General features: G+C 40.0%; 2 protein-coding genes across 2 annotated transcripts in view; one reads left to right on the top strand and one right to left on the bottom strand.

The window, feature by feature from the left end:
* Positions 1-6,209, top strand: part of iglon5 (IgLON family member 5) — a 102,938-nt gene extending 96,729 nt beyond the window's left edge. The window contains exons 5-8 of the mRNA XM_030750219.1: positions 942-1,073; positions 1,291-1,411; positions 2,809-2,960; positions 5,920-6,209. Of these exons, the coding sequence (XP_030606079.1) occupies positions 942-1,073; positions 1,291-1,411; positions 2,809-2,960; positions 5,920-6,023 (509 nt within the window). The 3' untranslated portion in view covers positions 6,024-6,209. The remainder of the gene's footprint in view (positions 1-941; positions 1,074-1,290; positions 1,412-2,808; positions 2,961-5,919) is intronic.
* Positions 6,210-23,760: 17,551 nt separating this feature from the next.
* On the bottom strand, positions 23,761-25,532 carry LOC115794720 (free fatty acid receptor 2). The gene has a single exon (XM_030750359.1). It carries the CDS (start codon positions 25,338-25,340, stop codon positions 24,318-24,320), a length of 1,023 nt encoding a protein of 340 aa, XP_030606219.1. The 5' UTR covers positions 25,341-25,532; the 3' UTR covers positions 23,761-24,317.
* Between the last annotated feature and the right edge of the window lie 1,715 nt (positions 25,533-27,247).

Genomic DNA, 27,247 nt, shown 5'->3' with positions numbered 1-27,247 from the left:
AAATGAAGCTGTTGCCAGTAAGATGCTTTCCAGGTGGTATTGTATGTTGGATCAAAATCTGACGGTACATTTCTGCCTTCATAATTCCATCAATTTTGACAAGATCCCCAACATCACTGGGTGAAATGCAGCCTCAAGTCATGACAGAGCCTCCAGTGGGTTTTACTGGCTGCAGACACTCACTATTGTCACTCTTGCTTGACTTCCTCTGTAGATAATGGCAACAATTTGAACCAAAAATTTCAAACTACATCCAGATGCATTTCTCAGGTGCTTAAATGATTCATAGGTCATTGTTAAGTGGCTTAAACAAAAAAAAACATCCCTCTGAAAATGGTCAGGTACAAGAACTGGACTGAAAATGTGTAAAAATGCAGTCAATGTGCAAAGAAAAGCTTTGAAAGACTTTCCGAAAGCTTGGAGAACAATTGCTCAAGACCACATTTTAAAAATTGCAAGGATATGTATTTCCTTGGAAGCAAAATATAAAGAAATGAGGGGCATTTGGGCCATGAGATAAAAACTGATAATTAATAAATGAATTAATAAATTTTTCTCAGATTTTTTTCAGATAAATTTGGCACAGATTTTACATGGCAGGTCCTGATGCAGACCTGCCATTTATCCAGACTTTGGACCAGTATTAGGAGCACACAAGCTTGTGAACCCCTGAAACTGTGTTTGTGTCTCCTCCTGGCCTCAAACTGTGAATCTATCACATGTAGGGCGAATGTGTTAACCACTACTTGACCAAGGTCAAGCTACCATCAGTGTTAGAAAATACATGTTGTTATCTGATAGCTGCATCGTGGCCTCTTCCATGCTCTTAATTTATATTAGCTATAATAAGCTGTATCTCAACTAGAAATACTTAGATCTGTAGCCTGAGCCATCTTGCATATGATAAATATTGAACTTTGACTTCTACCTTATACCATTAGATGGGTTGGTAAGTGAGGGGGAGTTCCTGGACATCACAGAGATCAAAAGGCAGCAGGCAGAGGACTATGAATGCATCACCAACAATGGTGTGGCCCCCCCTGACCAGCGTAAGGTCAAAGTCACAGTGAACTGTGAGTATCCCACCTGTGTTCCACACAATATGAGCTTCTTGTGCACAAGGATGTATTAATAATATATATGTTAATGATTTAGATGCTTTATTATGTATACGTTTTAAATTTGTTCTCTGCGGGTGTTTTTTAACCTTGTGGGCAGACCTGACTTGACTTTTCAGTGGAGGCGAGTATTTACACATTACTCAGTGCACTTCCTGCATTTGTTCTCTAGACCCTCCCATGATCACAGACATGAAGAACATGCCAGCCCATTTGGGGAAGACAGCCATCTTGCGCTGTGAAGCCATGGCAGTTCCACCAGCCTCCTTTGAGTGGTACAGAGACGATCATAGGTGAGACTACTGTCGAGTTAAGAGCCAATTTGTCTGATGCTGCCCACACTCTGCCTCCTGAATCTTTGAGTGTATTATACTTGATACTGTTCTACTTACAAGGAAGAGGCAGACTGTGTTTAGATCAGGTATATGCTGATTGTGACAGGTGTATTTGTTTTGAGCCTGCTATTTGCTAGCCAAATTAGCATTCCTTTTAATATCACAGTGAATTACAGGTGCACCCTGCTTATCGGGCTAGAAAGATGCCAAGCTGGCGTTGGCTGCAGAGGCCCCAGGGGCAACTCAGGGTCTCATGCAGATGTAGTCATGTCCTGTTTCAAAAACCTAAGTCCACAAACCAGTGGGTAAACTCACAGTGGCTATCTCCATCTTTTGCATACGATCCATGGGCCACACTGAAAATAGTTTTATGGAAAATGCCTTTCCCCGAGTGGTTAAGTTAAGAAAATAACTTTCTCTATAACCCGTCAACTATGTGGGTGTCATTAACTCATGCTTTTGTTTTGTGGCATTGATTCGATTGGTTGACATCTCAGTGCAGCAGCACAAAAGTAGCAGTTTGTCTGGTTACAGGGAGTAATTATGAGCCACAGCCAAACTGCTGTTTTATAACCATCTGTCGATAAACAGAAACAAAAAAATAGCAATAATTAAAATGTGACTTGAGGATTATTAAAATCCATTCAGTGTGCAGCAGGTTAGAGAAAAGGGGAAAAGAAAACAGATGTAGCCATTTAAAACTTAATAATGTATTCATCTTTTTTTGCGTGTCTTGCTTTGAAAAACCTCAAAACAAGGAAACATGAGTCATAAAATTTTTGGCAATTTTGTTTCTTCATTCTCATGAACGAATGGCCAAAAGTTAGTATTTTCACTCATAAACACCATATTCAATTTTAGGTGGTTTACTGTAGATGTGCTCGTGGCTGCTGATGTACCTAACCTCTGACACTAGCATATATTTGAGATAATCATGTATATCTTGCCATCTCTGGAGAAATATTAGCTTGGTGGCAACATATTTCCTCTATATTACACACACATTAAACTGCCCCTCCAAGTTTGTAAAAGGCCCCAGTGAGCGTAGACGAGTCAGGGTGATTTGGCATCAGGCAAAGCACGACACAGAAGTACTTAGACAAGGCTTTGCTAGCCAGAGAGAGTTGTTAATAGAGTATAATAGGCCCCGATAGGACGTATCAGTTATTTATGGACTGAGACTACAAGGTGAGACAGAGCATAGAGACGAGGACTATGCTGCACGGTCGTCTCTCGGAGTAAAAAGTTTCTTCTGCATGCTGACTCAGGTGTGATGCTACTTTTTGTCACCCATTTTCTTGTCTTTTCTTTCTACTTTGTTCCATTGCCTTCGCTGCTCTGTGACGACTACCCAGGCCGGTAGAGAGTGACAACACCCTAAGGATCAAAAATGAGAAGACACGCTCGCTGTTGCTATTCACCAATGTGACAGAGAAACATTTCGGCAACTACACCTGCTTTGCCTCAAACCGTCTGGGGGCTTCCAACGCCAGTATGCTGCTGTTTAGTAAGTTATCACACAGAACTAAATGCAGGGACTTTGCATGCAGCAGTGTATGTGTATGCAAAGCCAAGATTTCAAAAATACACTCATATTTGACATCAATCATTGTGCAAGACTTGTAACAGATGTGACCCACTACCACAAAATTATATGCAATGACATACTGTTTTTTCCGTCTTTGCCCGGTCTGTTTACACTCTGCACACAGCACAGCATTTTCTCAGCCTTCGCCTGACTCCTTCTTCCCATTTTCGTTATTCTCCGCCCCATTAAAGCTTTGCTTGCGTATATTACCATCTCTCTCTTTCCCTAGTTCATTCAAACTCTCCGTCTCTCGTTCGTACACATTCCTGTCTGCACGCACACACACACAGACTGTCGCTTGACTCTGTCCCGTTACCCAAGAAGTTGTCATTTCTCTCGGAGCCCAATTCACATTAACCGTCCCCAATGAGCGATTTCCTACCCTTCCACCCCCCCCACCCCTCGCCCCACTTTGGTGCATTCAGCATTACCATCTTAAGTGAGTCCTTCATCTATCCCCTTTCTTCTTTCATTCCTTTGCCCATTATCTCGACCAGTCTCCCTTCAATGACTCACTCCTCCGTCAGACCCATATATCTTCCTGCTCTCTTTTTCCACCACTGCTGCCACTTCTGTCAGCCTATCTCTCCATCATCTGTCCTTCTGCCTCCTCTTTCCTTCCTAATCTCCTCCTGCCATCATTAGAACACAACAAACTCCTTTCTGTTCTGGACCGGGCACAGAAAATCACAGCATAATCGGATACCTTTGTGGCATTTCTATTCATACCCTGTCCCTCACTGTCATTGGCTTCCCTGACTTTGTTTCCCTGCTCTTATACTGATTGTTTCACCATTTTAAAGGTGCCACATGCAGCATTTTAACATCAACAACCACCGTCACATCAAAATTGGCATATTATCATAATTACCCCCTACCAATGAGTCCATTACTGAGACCACTGGCAGTCTGTACTAGGTTTCACTTCACACTGATAGTTTATAAGCCACCAGGTTAGATTTTTGAAACCTAGTAGACTGCATAAAAGCACAAAATAGAAGCGAACAGGTTAATTAAGGGTTCTTACAGTTACCCTTTCAAAAGTTATGCAATGCCGTGGTGCAAATAGCATATTCTTGGTGGTATGCTGAATAACACTGAACAAGCTGCTGTAAACACTAGCTTTCAGTTTACTTTCTTCATGACAGTTCTTAAACAGTCAGGTGAAGAGGGCTATCTTGCATCTATGGTGGCTCAGTGTGTAAGCTCCAAGGTTACCTCCTCTAAAATGTGACTACACATCCCATCTCAGGACCACCTTATCACAAACAACACATATACCTAGCATCACAGAGGTGATACCTACGGATGAAATCTGACACTGCTTAACTATGAATCAAAACGTACCCTGGAGAACCAACAACAGAACTTCTGTTGAGCACTTCCTCAGTCTATTAATCCAGTTTTACACGGCATTTAATGGCTTTGTAACTTCAGATGAACCACGTTTCACAGTAGCCTTTTTTAAAGCTTTTTACACATAGGTTTAAGCAAATAATTAATCTGGGTTGCATGCTAGCTTTAGCATTAGCTTCCACTACCAGCAATCTTGCTCTGTTTTGTTGTTTAACAGGCTCAGCTTTCTGGTATAGCTACGCGATGAATGTTATTTACATTTGATATCTCAACCCTGAACATGTTTGATGCAAGCTTTTCACGGGTTCTAACTTGGCACTGAGTATATTTATGTTCCTAAATTAAGAAATTTAATACATTTGACTTCATGGTGTTTATTTGGATGTGTACATTTCTTTAAGTAGTCTTCAGGAATAGTTCTCCAGCCTTCTTGAAGGAAAATTGAAGCTCTTCTTTGGATGTTGGCTGCCTTTTGTTCCATTCTCTGTCAAGATGATCCCACACTGCTTCAGTAATGTTGAGGTCCAGGCTCTGGGGAGGCCAATCCATGACTGATAGTTCTCCATTGTGTGTATGTCTATCCACTTACTGCATTTGACAGCGTGTTTTGGGATCACTGTCATGCTGAAAAATGAAGCTGTTGCCAGTAAGATGCTTTCCAGGTGGTATTGTATGTTGGATCAAAATCTGATGGTACATTTCTGCCTTCATAATTCCATCAATTTTGACAAGATCCCCAACATCACTGGGTGAAATGCAGCCTCAAGTCATGACAGAGCCTCCAGTGGGTTTTACTGGCTGCAGACACTCACTATTGTCACTCTTGCTTGACTTCCTCTGTAGATAATGGCAACAATTTGAACCAAAAATTTCAAACTACATCCAGATGCATTTCTCAGGTGCTTAAATGATTCATAGGTCATTGTTAAGTGGCTTAAACAAAAAAAAAAACATCCCTCTGAAAATGGTCAGGTACAAGAACTGGACTGAAAATGTGTAAAAATGCAGTCAATGTGCAAAGAAAAGCTTTGAAAGACTTTCCGAAAGCTTGGAGAACCATTGCTCAAGACCACATTTTAAAAATTGCAAGGATATGTCTTTCCTTGGAAGCAAAATATAAAGAAATGAGGGGTGGTTCAAGGCTTTTGCATAGTACTGTATGCTGGCAGCCTACCGGTTTTAAGTACACACTGATATCAAATGAGACCAAAAGCTCAGCTGTTTCATCACAAAAACAAATACGCCATCCCCCTCCTTTTTTTCTAGCAGTTAGAAAATAGGAAATGTAGTTCATATTTCAAGAAACACCATTTCCCTAATGTAAAACACATTGTTTACAGTAATTATGTCAGGGTATCAGAATTAATTCTGTTAATTAACTGTAATATGTTTAAAAATTTATACAAGCTGTCACAGATACAGACGCCTCATTTCCACCAGTGGTTGTAGCGATCTTTGTGTTTTTAACAATGCATTTCCCTGCTGCCCCCCCACCCCCCACCCCCCTGTTCTCTTTATCCAGGACCAGGGGCCCTACAGGGGCGAGGGACCGGTTTACGGGCAGGGATGAGTGTCATCATGTGCGTTTGGGTTTCCCTCTCTGCTGTTCTTCTGCTGAAGGTGTAATGATCAATCTCCACCTGGAATCGTCCTTAAATGTCCCTGAGCACCCCACCTCTCCCTCCCCACCCTCGCTCCCACTCAACGGAAGGAAAACGGAAATGAAATTCTTTAATTGCGAACCCATCACTGTGAACAAAAAGATTATGCATTATTCCAGGAGCCATTGAATCATTGCATCAAACACAAACCTCCCCACCCCACCCACCCCACTGACACCCCACACACTCACACGCACACACACACACACACACACACACACACACACACCACACCAGTACCCTCAATTCAATTTTGAGGTCAGCTCACAGTCATTATCTCTTCCTCTCTCTCTCTCATATACAGTAGTTCTCTCTTTTTGTTTCCCAGAATACCTTGCGGATTTGTCTGACTTGGTACTTAGCCTCATTGTTTTTCCCATTATTACCACTGGGCTGATGTTAATAGAGAGTGTATATTAAAGATAATTGTGTTAGTGATCAACAACAAAAATAGATTGTCTAACAAGTGGAAGATCATTTATGTAATATACTACATAGACTATTGACTGACCTACAATGTTTGCCTTATGGAAATTATAAGTGAAATCACAATGTAATGGTGGATATTTAATGAAATGATATGATGAAAATGATGAGTTATAATGTGACACTGGCAGTCATGTGACCTTTTAAAAATTGTCCAGTTGGTTGCCATGTGAATTGTCACCCTTTGGTCTCACACCTGCAAACTCACGTACACACACACACACACACACACATACGTGTATGGTTTTTATTTTAACTGTGTAGCAGATAAACTGCTATGAATGATGTCAAAATGTATTTAAAAAAAAAAAAAAAGGCTGGGTGGTGATGGCGTCAGTTTGAACTACCCCTTTATGTAATTTGGGGAGTTTATATTAAGGTTTCGCATGTAGACTCCCTCACTACCCAAACCTTTTTAGTCCCCCCCCCCCCCCCCCCCCCCCCCCCCCCCCCCCCCCCCCCCCCCAAGCCCCCCCTCCCCCCCGTGCCCCTCTGTTGAGCGTGCTCTGTCTAGTCGCCCTTCGCATCGCTATAGTGTTCTCTGCTCTGTGTCTCCCCCTCCTCTTCCTCCCCCTACTCTTCCTACCCAGTGTAAATATATGCAGTACGGAGGCCATGCTGGCAACTTCAAGTTGCCTCGGGATGAACAACATCTCCCATAAGCCTTGACTATGTGCCACTGTTCTGAAGCAGCAAGAGACTGTCCACTGACAACAATATCTTCTGTTTCAAAGCTGAGGCTCCATCCTCTTTGTCGCTTGTTGATAGCATGTACCGGTTAGAGATGTTCCTGTTGTGAGTCCATACTCCCTACACGCCCTTCCTTCCCTCCCTGCCTCCCTCCTTCCCTTCCTCTCCCTTCTTCCCTGCACTGTGTCTGTTTTACTCTGCAAGGTTACCTGCTTTTACTTTTTTGGTGTTAATAATACTACCGATGATGACGATGATGATGTTAATAAGTATTTGAATAACTATGAATAGTAATTCCATGTGAGAAAAAAAAAATGAACAAAACCCGAGGGTAAAGAGTCGTGCGTGGGGAAAAACAGTTTTTGTACTTTATTCACACACATTGAACAAGTACAATGAAAAAACAAAACAAAACAAACAAAAAAAAAAAGGTGTAAAGTTTTCGAAGTGACGTGCTCTATTTTACCATGACAAGCTTTTTAAAAACACATTTGAAACACTCTGAGGGATCATTTCAAACAGCTCCAGAAGCTGTGAATGATACTGTAATTTATAGTTTGTAACAGTTTATGTATTTGACTCTTTTGTCATGCTGTTAGCTGCATTACACACACACACACATTTACTGCACATTTCTCCACTTATCATAGTGTGTCTTGACCAGCTAGATAAATGTCATTTTCTGGTCGTGGCTGTAAGTCAGTCCTAGTTCTGCCACACCGCACTGAGATAAAGATGTAATTAGCCATTACCTGTGGCTGGCTAAGTGAAGGAGCCCGGGCTCCACCTGTCCTTCCTGCCGCCCAGTTATGGCCCCTATAAATCAAGCTCAGTCCTGCAACTGACAGGAATCCTCTTCAAGGACAACCTCACCTTGGTGCACCAGTACTCCATCCACTGTGTACCTGTGACATGCAGGCATGGGCACTACCAAACCCCCCATGGCACAATTATCCAGCCACTTCCCCCACACAGCACAAACAGTGGGAAGAAGGCATCTATTTCAATATGGCAGCACCCTTTTCTCTTCAAAAGCACTGTTCCACTCACATGCAGAGACTATATGCAAATTTGCCATAACGAGCCTGAACATAGAGACAAGTGCACCCCGGCTGAGCCCTGACTACACCGACATGAAAGGGGAATTACTCAATATTGAGTCAAATGTCTGAATGTGTTTTTATTTTTTTATTTAATTGTTATTTTACTCAAATTTTTTTGGTTCAAGCCAGCAATAACCCCTAATTCTACTGTGCAAGAGATGTCAGTCATGGTTAAAGCTGTGGTGTAATATCTGAAAATCTGCCATTAACAAGGTAAATCAAATAAGTCTGTTGTTGTACTTTTATTGTGTACAGTACTCGGAAATGATTGTGAAGCTCTGTTTAAATGGCCCTTATTCTAAAACATTACATGTTGTTCTCAAAATGTCTTGCCCGCTGCAATGTATTTTGGTTGTCTGTGTGACAAAACACACACTGTGCACGCATCTTGCTGCTCCATAAACAATGATGGGTTCCATTTCAAGCACAAGAGCAGGTCATTTGGTCAGTGTTTCTTTTTTTTCCCGTCTCAATCACTTTGTCCTCCTCTCACTATCTACATGTCTCTTATGCTTTTGTTTTAGGTTTCTCACTTACCATATTGTTCCATGTAAGCGTCCCACTGGATTTTTCAGTGGCGTATAACATCTGTATGTACATAATCTGTCCTTGATGAAGAAAAAAAAACAAAAACAAAAAACAGATGATCATAAAAAAAAAAAAGTGGACAAAAAAAAAACATATCGTCATGTTTTTCAGCGTGGGTTTGAAAAAGCACGTCAATATTTGTGTGTGGATGGATTTTGAAAAAAAAAAAAAAAAAGCAAGCAACTACTGTATGTTTTGTTGAGGTTTGTCTGTAAAGGGTAAACAGAGGGGAAATTGGGGAATATCACCTGCCATGGAGTGGTCATAAACAGAATTTGAGAATTTGTACAGAAACATCTGCAAAAGCACATGACTCCATGCATCATAATGTATGTGCAGTGCTGTGCAAAGGTTTTAGGGCCTACAAGTGTTCTATTTATCATACAAATTTTTGTTCATAGGAAAAACTAAATCAACCGATGAATATTTCATGAGACCATTGTGTGCTTTTAAAATGCACCAGTTCTTCTACCAGTTCTCACTGGCACAGTGTTCTTAAGGTACTTGGCAGGTGGAATGAAGTGCAGTCTCACTGTCTTCTGTCGTTTTTGTGTATCCCCATCCTGACTCGGTAATGTTGAGATAAAGAAACTGTGGGAGCCAGAGCATTTCTTACAGGAATCTTTGTTCTTCTTGTTGCTGATGGAATTTCTTGACTTAAGCCTTCCTGATGGTATGTGATGGATAACAATCTAAACATCTAAAGTACATCTGTTAAAACCTTTGCACAGTGCTGTAAGTGAGTCACACTTGTAGTGTAACAGAAGGAGAGGGTGTTAGCGAGAAGCAGCAGATCCCCTGGGTGCAACAATCTGAGGGTGGATGAGGATGCTGCTGGGAGAGCACCCGGTCTGATGGACCTGTGGGAGGATAGCCTGACAATGTAAATCCAAAAGCTGAGAGCCAGAGGGAGATGGGATGACACTAACCAGACAGTGAGCTCTCCATTTAGGGAAAGAAGACAGACAGGCGCTCATATTGCATTTCCAAATATGAGTGCTGTGGTCTTTCCCAGGGGACGGTGTACCACACTATTTACGGTTGCACTATGTAATATGAATAGAATTAACATAGCCTTCATCACAAACACAGTCTGGCCTACTTCAAGTGGATAAATAACACCCCAACTGGGGTTCAATGAGTTTACAGTGATATAAACAAGACGTTTCCTGAGCCCCTAATTACATTCGCCGCACCCTGATGAGAAAGTGTTGATTGGCTCCTGTAGCTGAAGGTTGTGATGATCTGTTTACAGAATCTTTTTTTTTTTTTAATGTGGTGCCATCAAACTGTTGTTTAGATCTCAAAAAAAAAAAAAAATAGCATGTAGTGTTATTTAACAGTATATTGCACTGTAAAATCTATACTTTTGTTAGATTTACGTTTATGGTAAGATTTATTTGATGAATTTTATATGTATACTTGTATTTTTTTCATTAGTTTTTCAGCTTATTTTTTACAGAGTTATAAATTTGGTTTTAAGAGCAGGGATTTTAAAATTACTTTGAAGTGCATTTCAAAGCACTCTGCTGTTTGCTAAAAGGAATCAGGTAATTAAGCTCCAAGCTGGGGTGTAAGGACAGATACTGCACATTACTCCTGAAATGTTCCAATGAAATAATAAAATAGTAATTGTACTTCAAGACTGAATAGCGAAATAAATGTGAGCCTGAATAAGGTGCTCAGGTTTCTTTGTTTCAGCCTCAGCCTTTCCGACAACGCCCTCGCTACATAGCACAGATCCTGGACAGACTTTCAATTCAGAACGCAATGGTTAATCAATACATTCGACTGAATGGCTTTGGAATAGAGCAATTTCTCCCAGGCTTGCCTTACCAGATCCCCAGAAGCTGGATTGATCAAGTGTCTATAGACCAGCCTTAGAACAGAGAGCATAATTCATCATGCCTGATACAAGACACCCCTAATTGCACATTGATTTTAAGCCCTTCTCTGAAACTATTTGGGCAAGTTGTAATGTCAGCTCAGTAAACTATGTGTTCACGGCTGTGGTTCAGATCGGGAATGAAGAATTAATCATTTGTTTTTCTTTTCAAGCCTATCCCAGCTGGTATTTGTTGTTTGTTTTGCTTCCTTAAATACTGTAAACTGTAAAAAGATCCTTCCTACGCTGTATGTGTAATTTATTGGGTGCAGTGGTGCTGTTGTATTTTACTAGTGATGATGAGATAAAACATAGAGATTGTGCAGTTGCTAGTCAGCAGCCGTTGGTACCATGTATCTAGAGGCATATATCTATATAATACACACTTACAAGGTGTCATTGTGCAATAAAATAATAGGACATTATGTGTACTATAATTTGATAATGTGATAAATTGATGGCATGACAGCACTAGAGTCAGTGCACCAAAGGGATATGCAATATAGGCTAACAATTATATATGAATGATTTTCATTGTGCTAAATCCCCTGATCATGTCCTTTACTGCAAAGCACACCTAATTCCAATATATTATACTAATTATACATTGTTTACCAAATATCTACAGGCTCATTCAGTTCTCATGGGCAAAGTCAATGTTGCAAGTCTATTAAGGCCTAGTACTTTCCCATTAGCACAGCCAATGAATGCATTGGTGTACAGCTTGCTAGACAGGATTGAAAAAGGAGAGCATGAGAATGAGATAGATAGATAGATAGATAGATAGATAGATAGATAGATAGATAGATAGATAGATAGATAGATAGATAGACAGATAGATAGATAGATAGATAGATAGATAGATAGATAGATAGATAGATAGATAGATAGATAGATAGATAGATAGATGTGATCCACTTCAGGTGTTCTGTTTATATTTTAACCCTCAGCTTGAGGCAAAGATGTTGGGCCACAGAGTGATCAGTTTGCCCTCTTCCTCTCTGTGGCCACAGATGGAGGCTTGTCAATCACTCACCTCTAAGAACGGGAGCGTCTGGCTAATTAACAGCATGCTGCACTCCGCCAGCTGAGCAAAAGCAACATTCGCATGGACTGTGCAACACAATTGAGGCATCTCGCCCACCATGTCTCCCCTAGTCATTAAGTCGCCCACCTCCCATCTCCAGCGTAGAAAGAGTCCCATTACTTGGCCTCTCTGAATTGCCATCCCACGCCTGGCATTTTCCTTGTCAGTCAACCAAGGGGTAAATATTGGTTGTGGTGCTGAGAACTGACAGGGGAAACTTGGATTTCTTTCACAAGTGACAGCACCAACTGGTGTTTTTTGCTGATTTATATTGTAGTTATGAAACAGAGGGGATGCCAAACTGTGGTGAAGTTACACTATATACATGTGTTTTGGGTAATGTGAGCTGGAGGCTGGGATACGTGGCATGATAGCTTGTAGGCACGGGTCAAGTGTTATGTGCATCAAGAGGGAAATAACAGTTCTCAGACTGCAGGAGCCTTCACTGCAAAGTAATGGAAAATGTCTCATTTAGAAACTAATAACAACTTTTACCTGGAGAGTCCACCGTGTATAATTGCAGGAATGACCGCACTTAGGTTAGTGTCAAATGTGGAACCCATCTCTCCTTCTTTTTCTCTCTGCAGACTCTCGATTTCTTTTAATCTTGCTGTCCTCGTTTCTTTTTGTGCTGTGATAACCTCTAGAAATGCTCTCCCACCCCTCAGTGCTCCAGGTTTGCCAACTCTGCTGTTGTTGAAATAAATGCTGTGTGTGTGTGTGTGTGTGTGTGTGTGTGTGTGTGTGTGTGTGTGTGTGTGTGTGTGTGTGTGTGTGTGTGTGTGTGTGTGTGTGAGTGTGTGTGTGTGTGTGTGTGTGTGTGTGTGTGTGTGTGTGTGTGTGTGTGTGTGTGTGTGTACCCAAGTGTCAGTGTTCAAGTGTGCATTGTGTTCCACAGTGAGCATGAGTAATTCAAGGGCCGTTGCAAGTAGTGTGCAGTATGTCTGCATCTCTGTGTGTGTATCCGTGCGTTCTCTTAGCTCCACAGGGCAGGTTGTTTGGTTCATTCAGATTACACACCTGAATTACAAGTGTGTGTTACATTTTTCAAGATCTTATCAATGTAAACACACAAGACAGAATGAAAAGAACAAAACATTTGTCTTCCACCCTGACAGATGTTCAGTGCTGTGAAGCGATGATTGTACTTCTTTTTGATTAGTTTACTTGCTAAAGTTGTCTTTTTTTTCTCTTTTTTTTTTTTTTTTGCTTTCAGAGTGTATTTCTTTCTTTCTTTTTTTTTCAAAATCCATGAAGTGGAGTTAAAAATGATATAAAGTGGAGGGAGATAAAAAATAAAAATCAGTTTTGTTTTTAACAGAACTTTTCTGTGTGTGGTTTGTTGCTGGAAGCGGGGCTCTCTGTTGGCCCCTGTGGTTAGAAAAGAGGTGAGGCCAGGCGAGTTTTGCTTCAGCTTGCTTTTTTCTTCCTGCTGAGTACAAAGCATCTGTTTTTGTGGTGTTTGCAGGTTTGTCTCAGAGGCTTGATTTTTTTTTTTCTTTTTTTTTTCCAAGTAAGCTATCTGAATGTCTGGTTTGATGGGACACTTTCATAAATGCATCATATTAAATTATTTTCCCACAGATTATATAAATGTCATCAGTGGGCAATAGCCTAATGGTCTGTAGCAATTGCCAGTCATTAATATGGAAATCATGGCTGTCATAATGTGGTTAGAGAGACATTCTAGTTTGCAGTTACAAATCAGAGACTTATACACAGGTGGAAACGCTTCACCTGTCTTCCTTTTGTCAGTGACAATTATCCAAGGCTTTCATCTTCAACATGAACACAGTTTAACATATTCAATAATGAATTATCAATAAAATCATTACAAAAGAGCTTTGGAGCTCTAAGCTGTTCTAATTACTTTTCAAAACACAATACAAGTACTTCTTGTATGGCAGAAAAACCATCAGGTTCTATTATAAATTTCTTGGAAATTATTTTTACTTCAACTGGCAATTCAGTAAAACTTGCCATTGTATAAAATGTGTTACTAAGTATAAAGTTGATACATAATACATCAGATGTGTAAGAGCTGAAAGGTGACACCTAACTTTGATTGTGTTCAAGTTTTTACAGTGTTAAAGTGGGGTGCATACAGTAACATCACTGAGCAATAAGCAATTGCCAACCTTTTGTCTCTCAAAGTCACTGTCTGAGCTGAGCTGTCCAATTTGAAAGTTAAATCATGTCTCTTGCAGTTTCTGAAGTTCCTTTACTTACAAAAAGCAGAGCAGTGCTCCTTTAAGTTACTGTAATTATAGTGTTTTTAGAGTTGACCCTCTAAAATTTCAATTAGGTTAATTAAGTTTGGAGCAGGCCTTTTCCCCTCCACTTGAAATCATATTTTGAACTTTCCCTTTTCCAGCTTTAATGATGATTATTTCACCTAGCATTAGATGTTTCCTTCCCTCAGAGGACACAGATCTGAATTCATTACACTGCTGCTCATTAGAGCACTGAGCAAATTCATTTTTACAGCTACTGAATGAAGAAGAAGTAAAAAAAAAAAACAAAAACAAGGATAATAACACACATTAAATCAATTTTAAGCCCCCAACAAGAGAAAAAATGTTTGTTACTAATGCTCAACATGGCTGAAATCTCATGTTTGTTACATTTATGTGCAGGTTATTCTGTGTCATGGGATTTTTTTTTTTTCTTCAAAACTGACACACATATTTTTAGAGGCATAGCAACACTGTATAGAGAAACAGAAACCTGTAGAAAAACCTGTAGAATAATGATAGATTGCTCACCATTGCACTTTGCTTTCTGTCAACGTGCAGACAAAGTGCCTATTTGTTTGCCAAGACACTGACATATGTAGTTTTTCACCCCAACAGTGTCTGAGGTTTAGGTTTGTGTTCAAGCATGACCTATTAATGAACCATCACCTCTAACCATAGAGTGCAAAAAAGGAAAGCTGACACCATCAAATTTTAATGCTCACCAAGCCTTCAGACTTCAGCGCACCTGAGAAATAATTTCACCACTCGAGCTTAGCAGGGAACAACAGCATCATGGCGCAACGGCCTCAGCTGTGCTTCCTCCTTTTGCTGGCACACCATGTACCAGGTCAGTCTGAACGCATGTCAGCTGTGTTAGAAAATGTGTTATTGTTATATAATTATATATTTTTAGTTATGTTATCCTGTTACGTTTGTAATTTCCTCAAATTGTTGCATTTTATTAAACCCAGCAATGATTATGAAATAACTGCATTATAATTATTTACTTATTACACCGTAAAATTTACCACCAGTACCAATGTTCATTATTGATAATCTTCAACATTTTTGATGAGACATTATAGTAATAAAATAACACTACTTCAAGTGTGTAAAATTCTTACACACCGTGCATGAACTGAGGTCCTGTATCCAGAAGAATATTTGGAATATCTGAATTAATTTGTCATTTTCTCAAAGACGTCAAGTGGATGTCTCACAATTTCTAATATTTCAGCTTGATGATATGACCCAAAATGTCCATCCTTGCTCGATCTTGCTATATCATGAAGAATCCTTCAAAAAAAAAAAAAAAAAACAATCCTTGGTCCAGATTTGGCTACAGATTGACTCCTCTTTTAACTTAGTTAACAAGTAACAAACAAAAAGACAAACCAAGCCAATCACTTAATCTCCAAACTGCAAAAACAGTCAATATAAATAACGTGATAAAACCTCTTTCTGGACTATGATTTCTGTTTTTTTTGTTTTTTCTACTCTACAAGTAAGTGTTTCTCTATCTATCTATCTATCTATCTATCTATCTATCTATCTATCTATCTATCTATCTATCTATCTATCTATCTATCTATCTGTCTGTCTGTCTGTCTGTCTGTCTGTCTGTCTGTCTGTCTGTCTGTCTGCCTGCCTATCTATCTATCTATCTATCTATCTATCTATCTATCTATCTATCTATCTATCTATCTATCTATCTATCTATCTATCTATCTGTCTGTCTGTCTGTCTGTCTGTCTGTCTGTCTGTCTGTCTGTCTGTCTGTCTGTCTGCCTGCCTATCTATCTATCTATCTATCTATCTATCTATCTATCTGTCTGTCTGTCTGTCTGTCTGTCTGTCTGTCTATCTGTCTGTCTGTCTGTCTGTCTGTCTATCTAATTTCATCATTACGCTTCATAATCACTTGCTCACACTTGGCTGCAGTCACTACAAACAGACCTCTTGAAAGCTGGTGAGACCCTTTGTGCTTGAATGTGTCTGCAGAAGTGTTTTCTTGTATTATCTTTTGTTCAGTGTTTTTGATAGTGGAAGCTGTTCAGTAAGTTGTGCATTACGAACTAGGTAATCATTCTTCTGTTTGTTTTTTCTTCTGTTGAGTTTTATGTCTGATCTTCTTTGTCTGGCATATCTCACTCCCAGCTGTCACCCAGGCAAACTAAGCACACATTTTAAAGTATTTGTAGTTGACCCACAGGTCTGATCTGCACTTTTTAAAAGTTGTTTGTATGACACGTTGTATTAATGGCTCTGTCTTTAGCGCTGACAGCAACCCCGGAGGGACTGAGGGTTAGGCAGCATCCTCCATCTCTCAGTGTGATGCGGGGTGAGACGGCAACTCTGTCCTGTCATTTCAAAGTTGAATCCCTAAAGTATGGGGTTCAGTGGTTCAAAATGAACTCGGAAAAGCAGCTCATCTCAAACTCATCCAGGCAAATCGTTGTGGTGAAGAATCAAACATCCTCCCTGGTGATCGCTAACATTGCTATTCAGGATTCTGGGTGGTATTATTGTGAGGTGAACGTCCTGAAGAAAGACCCAGAGTGGGGCAATGGCACCGAACTGGTTGTCTTGGGTAAGAAACAAATAGCTGGTTTCAGAAATGAACATGGCCACAATTCATTAGGACTGTTCCGCTCGGGTGATGTTGCCATGCTGTTAATTATGTCTCATTTGTATCTTTTGTACACCGGAGCCACAACGTTTAGTGTGAGGCAGCTCGATACAAGCGCCAGCAAAAGCCATGTATCACCATAAAACGAATGACCAGGCTCAATCTATAAAAATTCAAGTCATGTGAAATTCCCTCAGAGTTCATCTTTTTGCCTGAGCAGTTTCATGACAGATCTAGAAATAATCACCCCAGCACCATACGCAGTGCCTTGTATCGATCTTGCCCAGGGAATTGAAACTCCCCAGAAAACAAGGCAGGGAGGGATGGCCAAATTATTATGTGGAAATCCTTCATGCGGAAGAAAGCTTCCTTTGATATTCCCTGATTGCAATGCCGGCTCCACCAAATAAAAATGGATATTGCATGTTTTTTTCATTCGCATTTAATTTCTTATTCAAGATTTATTCTGTCAATTTGAATAATTTAATCAGAATTTCATTGTTATGAGTCTATTTGTTGTTAGTAAATTATGCAACATTGGTTTCAGATGATATACAGTTCAAATACTGGACATTAGTAGGAGCGGTGGTTACGCTGTGATTCAGAGTAGCAGTATAGGAGGGCCCATGCAACATTTTTAATGCATGATTTCATTTTTATAGTGCAGCCCTATATAAATTTTTTAACCTCCTTTTTCAGTGGCACTGACTGATTTGCAGATGCATTTTACATTTATGCGCACCCTGCATATCTACTGCAATTTGTGCATTTTTACCCTGTCATCAGTTAACTATTTCTCCTTAAATCTTAACTGTTTACGTGGCTGCATTATGACCGATACTCATCATTTGTATTTTAATATTCCAGCCCTATTTTCCCTCACTGTACATTATACAACTGTAATAATATACAACAATTTTACTGCTCTTTTCTGATGTCTGTACTTTGTTTAATACCTTTCTTTTACTACTAGCACCACCTTCTGCTCCTAAAATATACCTCCAGATTCCCCCAGATCCACAGACTGATCAGTGTGCTCTCCTCTGTTTCACTGGAGGCTTCTACCCCAGTAGACTCACTCTCACTTGGACCTACCAAAGCACAGCAGCCGTTATCGATCACCTCTCAGTCACCAATTGCACCCTTCCTGCTGACAACCCTCACAGCAACCTGTCTGAACACCCGCCCAATGAGTCCCTGCTGTCTTCAGATTCGTTGGTGAACTCTGAGCCTCACCGCCAGTCGAAGTGTCTCCAGGTGATGGACAACCACAGCCAGGAAATGTATCTCCTCAGTGTTTTTTTCCTCCCAAATAAGCAGTCCTTGAAAACAGGGATAACCTTCATGTGTTGGGTGCAGGACCACCCTGCCATGACAACTGCTCTGACTGCCTCCTTCACTTGGGGTAAATAAGGCAGGAAAATTAACTAATTTCCTGAATATGTTAATCTTATACAGCTGAAATTTGTCTCAAAGGCATCTGAGGAGATAATGAATGTAGAATTTTTTTTATTTTTTAATAATTTAAATTCCCTCTTCGTATTTCTTTTTAATCAAATTGTTATCTTCAATATGAAAAGTGGGACTTTATGCCACAGGTTTTAATTATTTATCATTGTTTCTGAAAAATCGTGTTTTTTTTTCTCTGTCAGTTCAGCATGACAGATGGTTCTAAATATTACGATACCTACTGTTTGTTAAGGAGAAGGCTGTCAGGGGCATGAATCACCGCTGTAGCAGATGTAGAGCTCATGTCACAGCACAAACAGAGCTCCTAGCTGCTGAATTCATCTAACTTTGACCTAGAATTTGAAAGTGAACTAATTTAAACTGGTGAATGAATTAAAGCAGCTGTTTTAGCTTCAGCCTGGATTTTTTTTTTTTTTTTAGAATTTTAAAAAATTGGGGATTTTTATGCTTTTTTTTTAATACTTTTGATACTTGTGATTGCAGTTGACTTTTTATGTGAACCTTTGCTTAGCTGGCAGTTTCCCATTTATGCATAATGCATTTATTTATTAATTTATTTTACATATGGCTCTGCTCTTGATGTTTCAGGCATCTGATAAATGTAAGCTCAATAATGTCCCTACTTTTAGATCTGACAAAACCACCTGACCTTTTAGCTGTTAAACCAAAGACTGTTAAAGCTGTTAAACCGGTTAGGTGCTCGAGGTAGATACAGCTGGAATATTGAATGCGTATGCCTGAAGCACCTGGAAAAGAACAGTAAAGGTCAAATTAGTACAATGACAAAAACACACAGTCAACAAAACAATGGGATCAAAGCACAGATGTTTATTAAATGGACATTAGCACTGCAGTGTCACTCAGTGGTTTGTTAGGCCCTGTTTTTGATGCTTCTGTATTAGCATTGTAGTTGTTTTAAGTTGTGCTTTTAACAGTTTTTGAGCCTTGATCATAGACAGTATAAGAGGTGAATGTAGCTTGTGTGACATCACCTTCTGAAGATACATTTTGAAGGCTTGACAGTCGCCATCTTGGTTGCAAAAAAAAAAAAAAACATGTGACTGTGAAACTGCATGCTTATTAGCTAATGATTCATTAATGACAACTCATTAGCCAATGAACATCTGGTATCATACCACAGATAATCCTCCAATGTGAAATATGATATGACCAATATTTACAAAACAAATATAATTTTTTATTCAATATGACACAATATAAGTGATTGGGTGTATTAACTCAATGGGAAAATGTTTACAGAGGTCACGACTGAAAGATGTTTTCTCATAGACTTCTATAGGACCAGAAGTCTATGAGAAACCACTGGTATCACCATCTGGTGGCCTTCAGATAGAATCCAGGTTTTCAGGCACCTCTACATTGGCTTAATTTTTTGTGGCCCAGAAGTTACAATTTTGGTCAAAATTTAACATGCACTCATCATGAGCATGAATGTAATGATAATTTGGGGCTTTTGATGATTTCTTTGAATTGTTTGTTTTCCAGGGTGGAATGATAGCACATCTTTAATGACTCTTCATGGCAGAACTGGCAGACTTCATTTAAATTAGCTGATTTCCTGCACAGACCTGGCTTTTGAAACACAGTCCACAAATTTTCAATAGGATTGAGGTCCGGGCTTTGTTAATCCATTCCAGAAGCTTACTGAAGCCATTTCTAAACAACTGCAGATCCTAAGATCATCAGTTCAAATAACTTGTAAATAAGTACAAGTTATTCTGATGTGTCACCATTTTTCCAAGGTCTGGAAGAAAACCCAAACTGTCTTCCTCAGATGACAATGGAAATTAGTTAGGATGTTCAGGAACAACGCAGAAACCACCTAGAACTGGAAACTGGCTTTACTGTGGTTACCACATTGCATTCACTGCAATGTGGTATGAGGCTGGCAGGATCATAGTCTGGGGCTGTTTCGCTGCCAGTTGTACTGGTACATTGCACAAAGGGGATGGAATAAGGAAGAATGAGGACTAGCTTCAAATTCTTCAACTTCCCCTCAAATCAACAGTTGACTGTTGGTTTGAGCAGGACACTGATTCCTAACACATCCGAACTGGTTTAGAATGGATGAAGCAGGCTAGCATCAAGCTTCTGGAATGGTCCTCCCAAAGCCACGACCTCAACCCTACTGAAAATTTGTGGACTATGCGTAGCCCCTTAACTGGCAAGGGCCCGGTGACGGGCCGTTTGTAGTCCCTTTTATATGGCAGGCTAGACCCTCCCATTTTTATTGACACGTCATTCGGCCAATCATGTAACTGGCTGCACCAAATCACCTGACAAAGCTACGTGACGCCCTCTGAGTATTATTGGCTCTGGGAAACCCATTTCTTAACATTATTGGCCGAATGAGGTGTCAGTCAAAATGGGCGGGTCTAGCCTGCCATATAAATGCACTTCATTCGGCCCGCGGACCAGACGCAGCCGATTAATAGGCTATGAAATGGGTTTTTCAGAGCCAATAATAACCAGAAGGCGTTATGTAGTTTTTGTCAGGTGATTTTTTTGCTGCCAGTTAAGGGGTTAAAAACCGAGTCTGTGCCAAGAAACCAACCAATTTAAATTAACTCTACCAATTCTGCCTTGAAGAGTGGTCAAATATCCAGCCAGAATTATGCCAGAAACTTGTTGATGGCTACCAAAAATTTCTAGTCGTGGTGCAACTTGCTAAGGGACATTCAAGCAAATATTAGTGGGGGTGGCTATATATTTGAACCTGTATGTATAATTTTGACCCTGTGTGGATTAGAGAAAATCCAAAATAAATTCAAATTTGCACACCTAATTCTTGTTTTTTAAAGTCATTAAAGACATGCTGTACAACTATTCTGCCCTGGAAACAGAACACTTCAAAGAAATCATTAAAAACCCCAAATTACCGTGACGTTTATGCCCATGATAAGTGCATGTAAAGATTTGACCACCATCTTTTATACTATGGGATTGACTCACTTTTGGAGCCAGCCTCAAGTGGCCAACTGAGGAACTGCATTTGTCGTGTATTGGCTTTTAATTTGTTTTAGCCCTGCAGATTGCTGCTTGGCTGAAATATGCTAAAATAAATGTTAAAGCTAAAGGGAACTACAGATTCATTATTAGTTGTTTTTTTTTAAATACTTTGAGGAGCTTGAGGTTTTTCTGTATACAAGCTTGTATCTTATATTTTATCAGTCAAATATTTATAATGCAGCTGCCCTTCTTATAAAATAAGGATTCCCCAGTAGATTGTTTACATTCATCCCAGGCCAAGAGCAGCTTCGACCACAGATCCCGTAACCTTGTAAAAGTGGAAAATGAGCTGGACTTTCACTGGATGCCCAAGAGCTTTTTTTTTTTTTTTATCTTCTTTACTGATCTATGAGAAAATTCCTTTAATAAAACAATGTCTTCACTGACCAGTTCATGAACGACAGGGCCTCATATACTATGTGTCACTTGCTCAGTATTCCCTGCTACTTGACTCTTAATCTGGGTCACATATTGATCATTCCAAGGCAACAGATTGCTTGCAATACTGCATACTTGAACAAATTAATGATTTTCTCCAATCAATTTTTATACACCTCTCCTCCCAGGGAGGAGTAGACTGTCCATCAGCCAAAGCCAACTCAACCTTCTTGATTTAATTCTGTCATGCTCAATAACATAAGTCATTGCTAATCAGTCTTTATTTTCTTCTCTTCTTTTTTTTTTAAATTTGTTTTACTGTACTTTAGATGCGCCTCCTATTGAGCTGATTTTATACTTGAATATTCTCAAGATGTGTTTCCTCTCTGCAATGACCATTGTTTTTTTACTGGAAGGTGAGAATAAAGCTCTTTAGCAAGAATTGCATGTAGTTGCTAAAAAAAAAAAATCCTTAATTTATCTGCTCTTGCCCCCCACAGCAGTCAAACATTTCTGGGTGAAGGAAAAATTATGTCTGCCATGTGAGTACAATATATTTCTCTACCTTTGACAAACATATCATGCACAGACACACACACACACACATTCATAAGGGGCTGATTTTCCTATTGCCTTATCCCTGTAACCTGTCACACATTGTTAAGAAAAAGTCAACAGTGACACAATAATCAAATATTGTCTTCCAGGAAACACAAATGAAAAGGAGAGAAAACAAGAAAGGATTGCCGGCTGCTCGGTGCAGCTCATCTCAGCAGACCAACCTTTGACAAACAGTATTATACAAATTCAACTCCAAAGTCATCAGCGGAAAAAAGAAAATCTGAATTATCAGTGAATGACCTGCATAGGCCTTTCTCACTCCTTCATGTGAAACCTTCTCCAGATTTTAAGCCACATGTATTTATATGTATGGATATATTGATATATATTCTGCTTTGCTCTCTCATGCTATATAATCTGTAATCACCAATGTATACTAGTGATTTATCGCTCTAACTTTTTATTCTATGGCATGCTGACTCGCAGGTTTTTGGATTTGTTCATTGTGCCAGTGCCTGTTAACCCACACATCTTAGTCATTCACTGGGGTCTGTTTGTCAAAATGAATGATTCATGCATGATCCACCTGTCAAACAGATACAGTGATCATCTCAACCTCTGTGCAGGCCTAATCCTCACAAAACAGGATTAGAGCCGATGCCAGCGCTTGTTTGTGTGATAGCATTGTTGATGTTTGCAGCGTGTGGGGTGAGATCTTGATTCACTTTTTTGGAGGAAGTTCATTTTAAATTTAGGCCTGCCCACATTGCCAAGAGCAAAAAACATACTGCCAGAAATTATGAACATTAAACAGCAGAGTGTGCTGATGGATCTACAGTGTAATCACATTAGTGATGTCAGAAATCAGGGGCGGGGGGGGGATATTCAGCTCAATAAACTTTCTATTGCTCACACTTCATCCTTGTTGTGTGTGTGTGTGTGTGTGTGTGTGTGTGTGTGTGTGTGTGTGTGTGTGTGTGTGTGTGTGTGTGTGTGTGTGTGTGTGTGTGTGCATAGATAGAGAGACAAACAGAAATATGCATGAAAAACATTTACATTTGATCACAACTGAAATCATTTAATTCAGGGTGTCTTTACATGCACTTTTATTATTCATCATCCACTCTTTCAAAAAACAAATTAGTCATTATCTTTTCTCTCTTTCTCTCATTATCTTTTCACCTTGCCTGACTGCTGCCCATGTTGTGGTTATTAATTACCTCAATTTATTACTGTACAATTTGTTTATGAAAATACTGTTTGTGTGTTTTACCTTTTCCCGTCATTTACACTCACACGTGTACACAAACAAACACTGTTTACTCTTACTGGCATTTTTTTTTTTTTTTTTTTTTACAAAATAATGCAGCAATAATGAATAATGAGTCAGAAATTATGCAAAATGTATGTTCTTTATTTAAATATGAAAATAATGTGTGTGTGTGCGTGCGCACGCAGACATCTCTTGCTTTATCACTCTTTTTATATATTATATATAAACATAAGAACAGCCATCATCATGCAAGAAATATTACAGATGCAAACATATATACAGTTAAGGAAGCAAACCATCCTACATTTAGAGCTCACATTTCCTCTTCCTCTGCCTCTTCTTCTTCTTTTGCCATGGCTGCTTGACACATAATGACCATATTGTTGCAAACAATATCCTGTGCATGACTAAAGATGTTGATTAGAACATTTAATCTCTAATTGCAGAGAGATGACGTGCAAAGCTTTTGCTTAGATATTCATTTTGTTACCATCTCTACTGCAGTGCTTCCACCTGCCTGCATTTAAGGAGCTCAGTACTTCTGTGACTCTGTGCAAGAAATGTTTTTATATCCTGGTGACAGTTCAAAGTAGGCTGTCTCTGTGGTTTTACCCGTTGCACTGCATAAAAAATTGGCATGGCATGCTCAGGAAGACTGAAGGTTACCTGTCTTGTCTCATTTCCAAAAAGGAATCTCATCAAACAAAAATGTACTGCACTGAATAAAGCCAAGTCATTTTCCCAAATGTGTAAACATTAACATGGCATTAATTTTCTGCTTTCGGGGATGAAGAAATAAGAAAACAGTAAAGGCAGCTGCTTACAGGTCCCTTTCTGTCAGCTCAGATAGCATTGATCTCCTCTTGCGTGTGTTCCTTATCTTGTGTAGTCTTGGTAATTCCCCCGCACAAGGCCTGGAGCAGGTGACAAGACATGCACCTCTGGAGACGGATTTTAACCCCTTCTATCACACTACCCACATTCCCTCTCACAGCAGAGGATGAAAAGTAGAAAATTAGAGGGTCTAAACAGGCGTTGAAGGTGCTGCACAGCAGGGCCTGGTCTCTCCACTCAGGACTTTTCCAGTTTATAAAACCCACAATGTGTGAGATGTTGTAGGGTCCAAAACATAAAGCAAACACCAGCAGCGTTCCCAAAGCCATGCCCATGGCCCGGAGGCGGCGGCGGCGGTCAATGTGTTGTAGCTTAGAGAGAATTCTGATGAAGTTGATGTAGCAAAAACTAGAAATCAAAAAAGGGATGCAGAAAAGTACCACACAGAGCTCCAGGCGCACAGGCAGGAGGACCTCCAGCTGAAGCTCAGTGAAATTCTCATAGCATACGTCAACCCGGCTGTTACCAATGGTAGAGTTAGCTGAGGCATTGTGGCTTTCAGTGGTAACTGGAAAGTGTTCTGGGCCAATAAAGGGTACAATAAACACAATACTGAGTTGGGCAATGGAGAAAATCCAGAAGAAGATGCTGGCAGCGACAGCATACACAGGCCGCCGCTTCAGACTGTGTCGAATGGGGAAAGCCACACCCAAGTAGCGCTCTACACTGACAGCCGTGAGGAAGAAGGTGCTATTGTAGATAGTCATGTAAAAGACAAAGCCAGACAGCGGACAGAGGACGTAGGGCATATCCCAGATCATGTCATTCATCACTTCCTGCATCTTGAAGGGCAGAAAGAGGAGAAAGAGGAGGTCGGAAATGGTCAGGTTGAGGAGCAGGATGTCAATCGGTGTGGGTTTCTGCCTCACTTTTTTACAGAAAGTGTAGAAGGCCAGGACATTGGCTGGGAGGCCCAACACAAAGGTTACGATGTAGACAGAGAGACAAAGCGTTGTGTTGCACCGCTGCATGGTGGCCTCTGGTGTGAATCATCCAAGTCAGTCAAGGATTGAGATGTGTCACATTAGATCCTTGACGGTGGCGATGAATAGACTGCAGCACAGGGAGGTCTGATCTGTCGGGGAGTCCGGACCACAGAAACGAAGGCTTCTTATTGGCTCAGTGTCCTGGAACAAACTCAACGAGACAGAGCAGTTTTTCCGTCCCCACCGATAAACCGGAGCTCATCGTTTCCTCTAGAGCTGTGAGCTCTGCTGACAGAAGAGAACGGGAAAGAGATTACCACACAGCACAGCAAACTATTTTAAACTCTAAGTATAGAATTGACATTTGATTTAAAAATGTGCTTTTCATACAATCATTTTTTTCATACAATCATTTTTTTCCTACAAGATGAAAAACCGTAGGAGGCATCGCGAAATAAACTGTATTTCTTTTCTTCCTTCATTCGCTCTTAATTTCCTTTCGCATCACTACTTCAGAGTTTATTGTGGTTGTGTATTATCTCTTAATGGGGAGACAGTGTTTTTGTCTGGCATAAGAGTTTGTATACAAACCATAATACTGCATTATTAGTTGTTCCTTCCTTGTAAATACAGTGCAGCAATGCTTTTATCATTAAGTCCCAGCCCGTGTTCTTACTGTATACACAAATACTGGACATGTTGTTGAAAGCCCTCATAAACTTAATGAGTTAACTACACCAGGGAAATTAGTGTCTCACAGCTTCAGCTGGTACAACTTTACAACTTATTTCTGTCTGTATCTGCTTCCTGCATCATGAAGGAAATACAAAGTCAAGACAGCAGCAAGGAAATGCAAATAATCTATAACTCAAATATTAAGAAATATTAAGACAAAGTTAGTGTCTTACCATTTATAGAATGAACTCCATCAAGTGAATATGTGTGACAGACACTCTCAGCTTTTATAGTCCAGTGACACAGAAGAGGAAGTTTTGGTTTTGTTTTTTTTTTTTTTAACTACTTTCCGGGATAATATGATGAAACCAGATTTTTCACCAGTTTAAGCAACTCGAAGATGTCCACAATGGCGATTTTTATCAGCACACAAATCCTCACTCCTTTCACAAACTTCAAATTTTGACGTTTTTCCACAGAAACTCAGCTCACCTGCTCTTTCGTAGCACAGCCTCATGTGGTAATTGCTGTTTGGTTTGACCTCCTCTGTTCGCTTCACCTTCAAGCTGCTGTCTCCCACACATCCCCCTATTACCTGATAATCTAAACATCCAGCACGCAGATAATAGAAATTATTATTAGTGAGCTGTTACTGCAATTATCTCCCATGCCCATCAAACAGGGTTGTTTGTTTTCTGTTTTTTTCAGTATGAATGGCAATGGGACGGTCTCTATAAGCCTGTTTGATCGTAGGGTTCTCGATCCATATTTAGTCATCAGTGCCCACTGCTTTCTCCCCTGTGCTTCTTTATTATGAGGCAATGGAGAAAAGCATTTTACAGAAGAGTTGACCCGCTGACGGAGCCGTCCCTCCCTTTACAACATGTTGTGAGGACAGCGGGGCCAGTGATACGGTTGCTGCTGTTTGAATAGTCATATACTGCACACAATAATAAAAAATCTAATAACCCGTGACTGACTTGAAGACTGGCAAGGCTTTACTTTCAGAGATTACTCTGTTTCCCGCTGCAGCTCAGAAACACTCAGAGACAGAAGAGGTCAGGGGCATTTTTTTGTGTTTACCATCTAATATCATGAACAGGTTTGAATGGAGAAGACTGGGTAGCCCTCATTTATTTCACAAAATCAGAGACATGAGCTTTAGAGGTTAAAATGACTCAAAGGTGAACAAAGAGTCCTTTTGATGTTGCTTAATGTATGTAAATCACTCTGAAGCAGTTTGACTTGTGCTTAAACGCTTGACTCCCATGTCTGAG

Source organism: Archocentrus centrarchus, chromosome 16 (assembly GCF_007364275.1).
Source record: "Archocentrus centrarchus isolate MPI-CPG fArcCen1 chromosome 16, fArcCen1, whole genome shotgun sequence".
Classification (NCBI taxonomy): Eukaryota; Metazoa; Chordata; class Actinopteri; order Cichliformes; family Cichlidae; genus Archocentrus; species Archocentrus centrarchus.
This window is presented reverse-complemented; position numbering and strand designations above follow the sequence as displayed.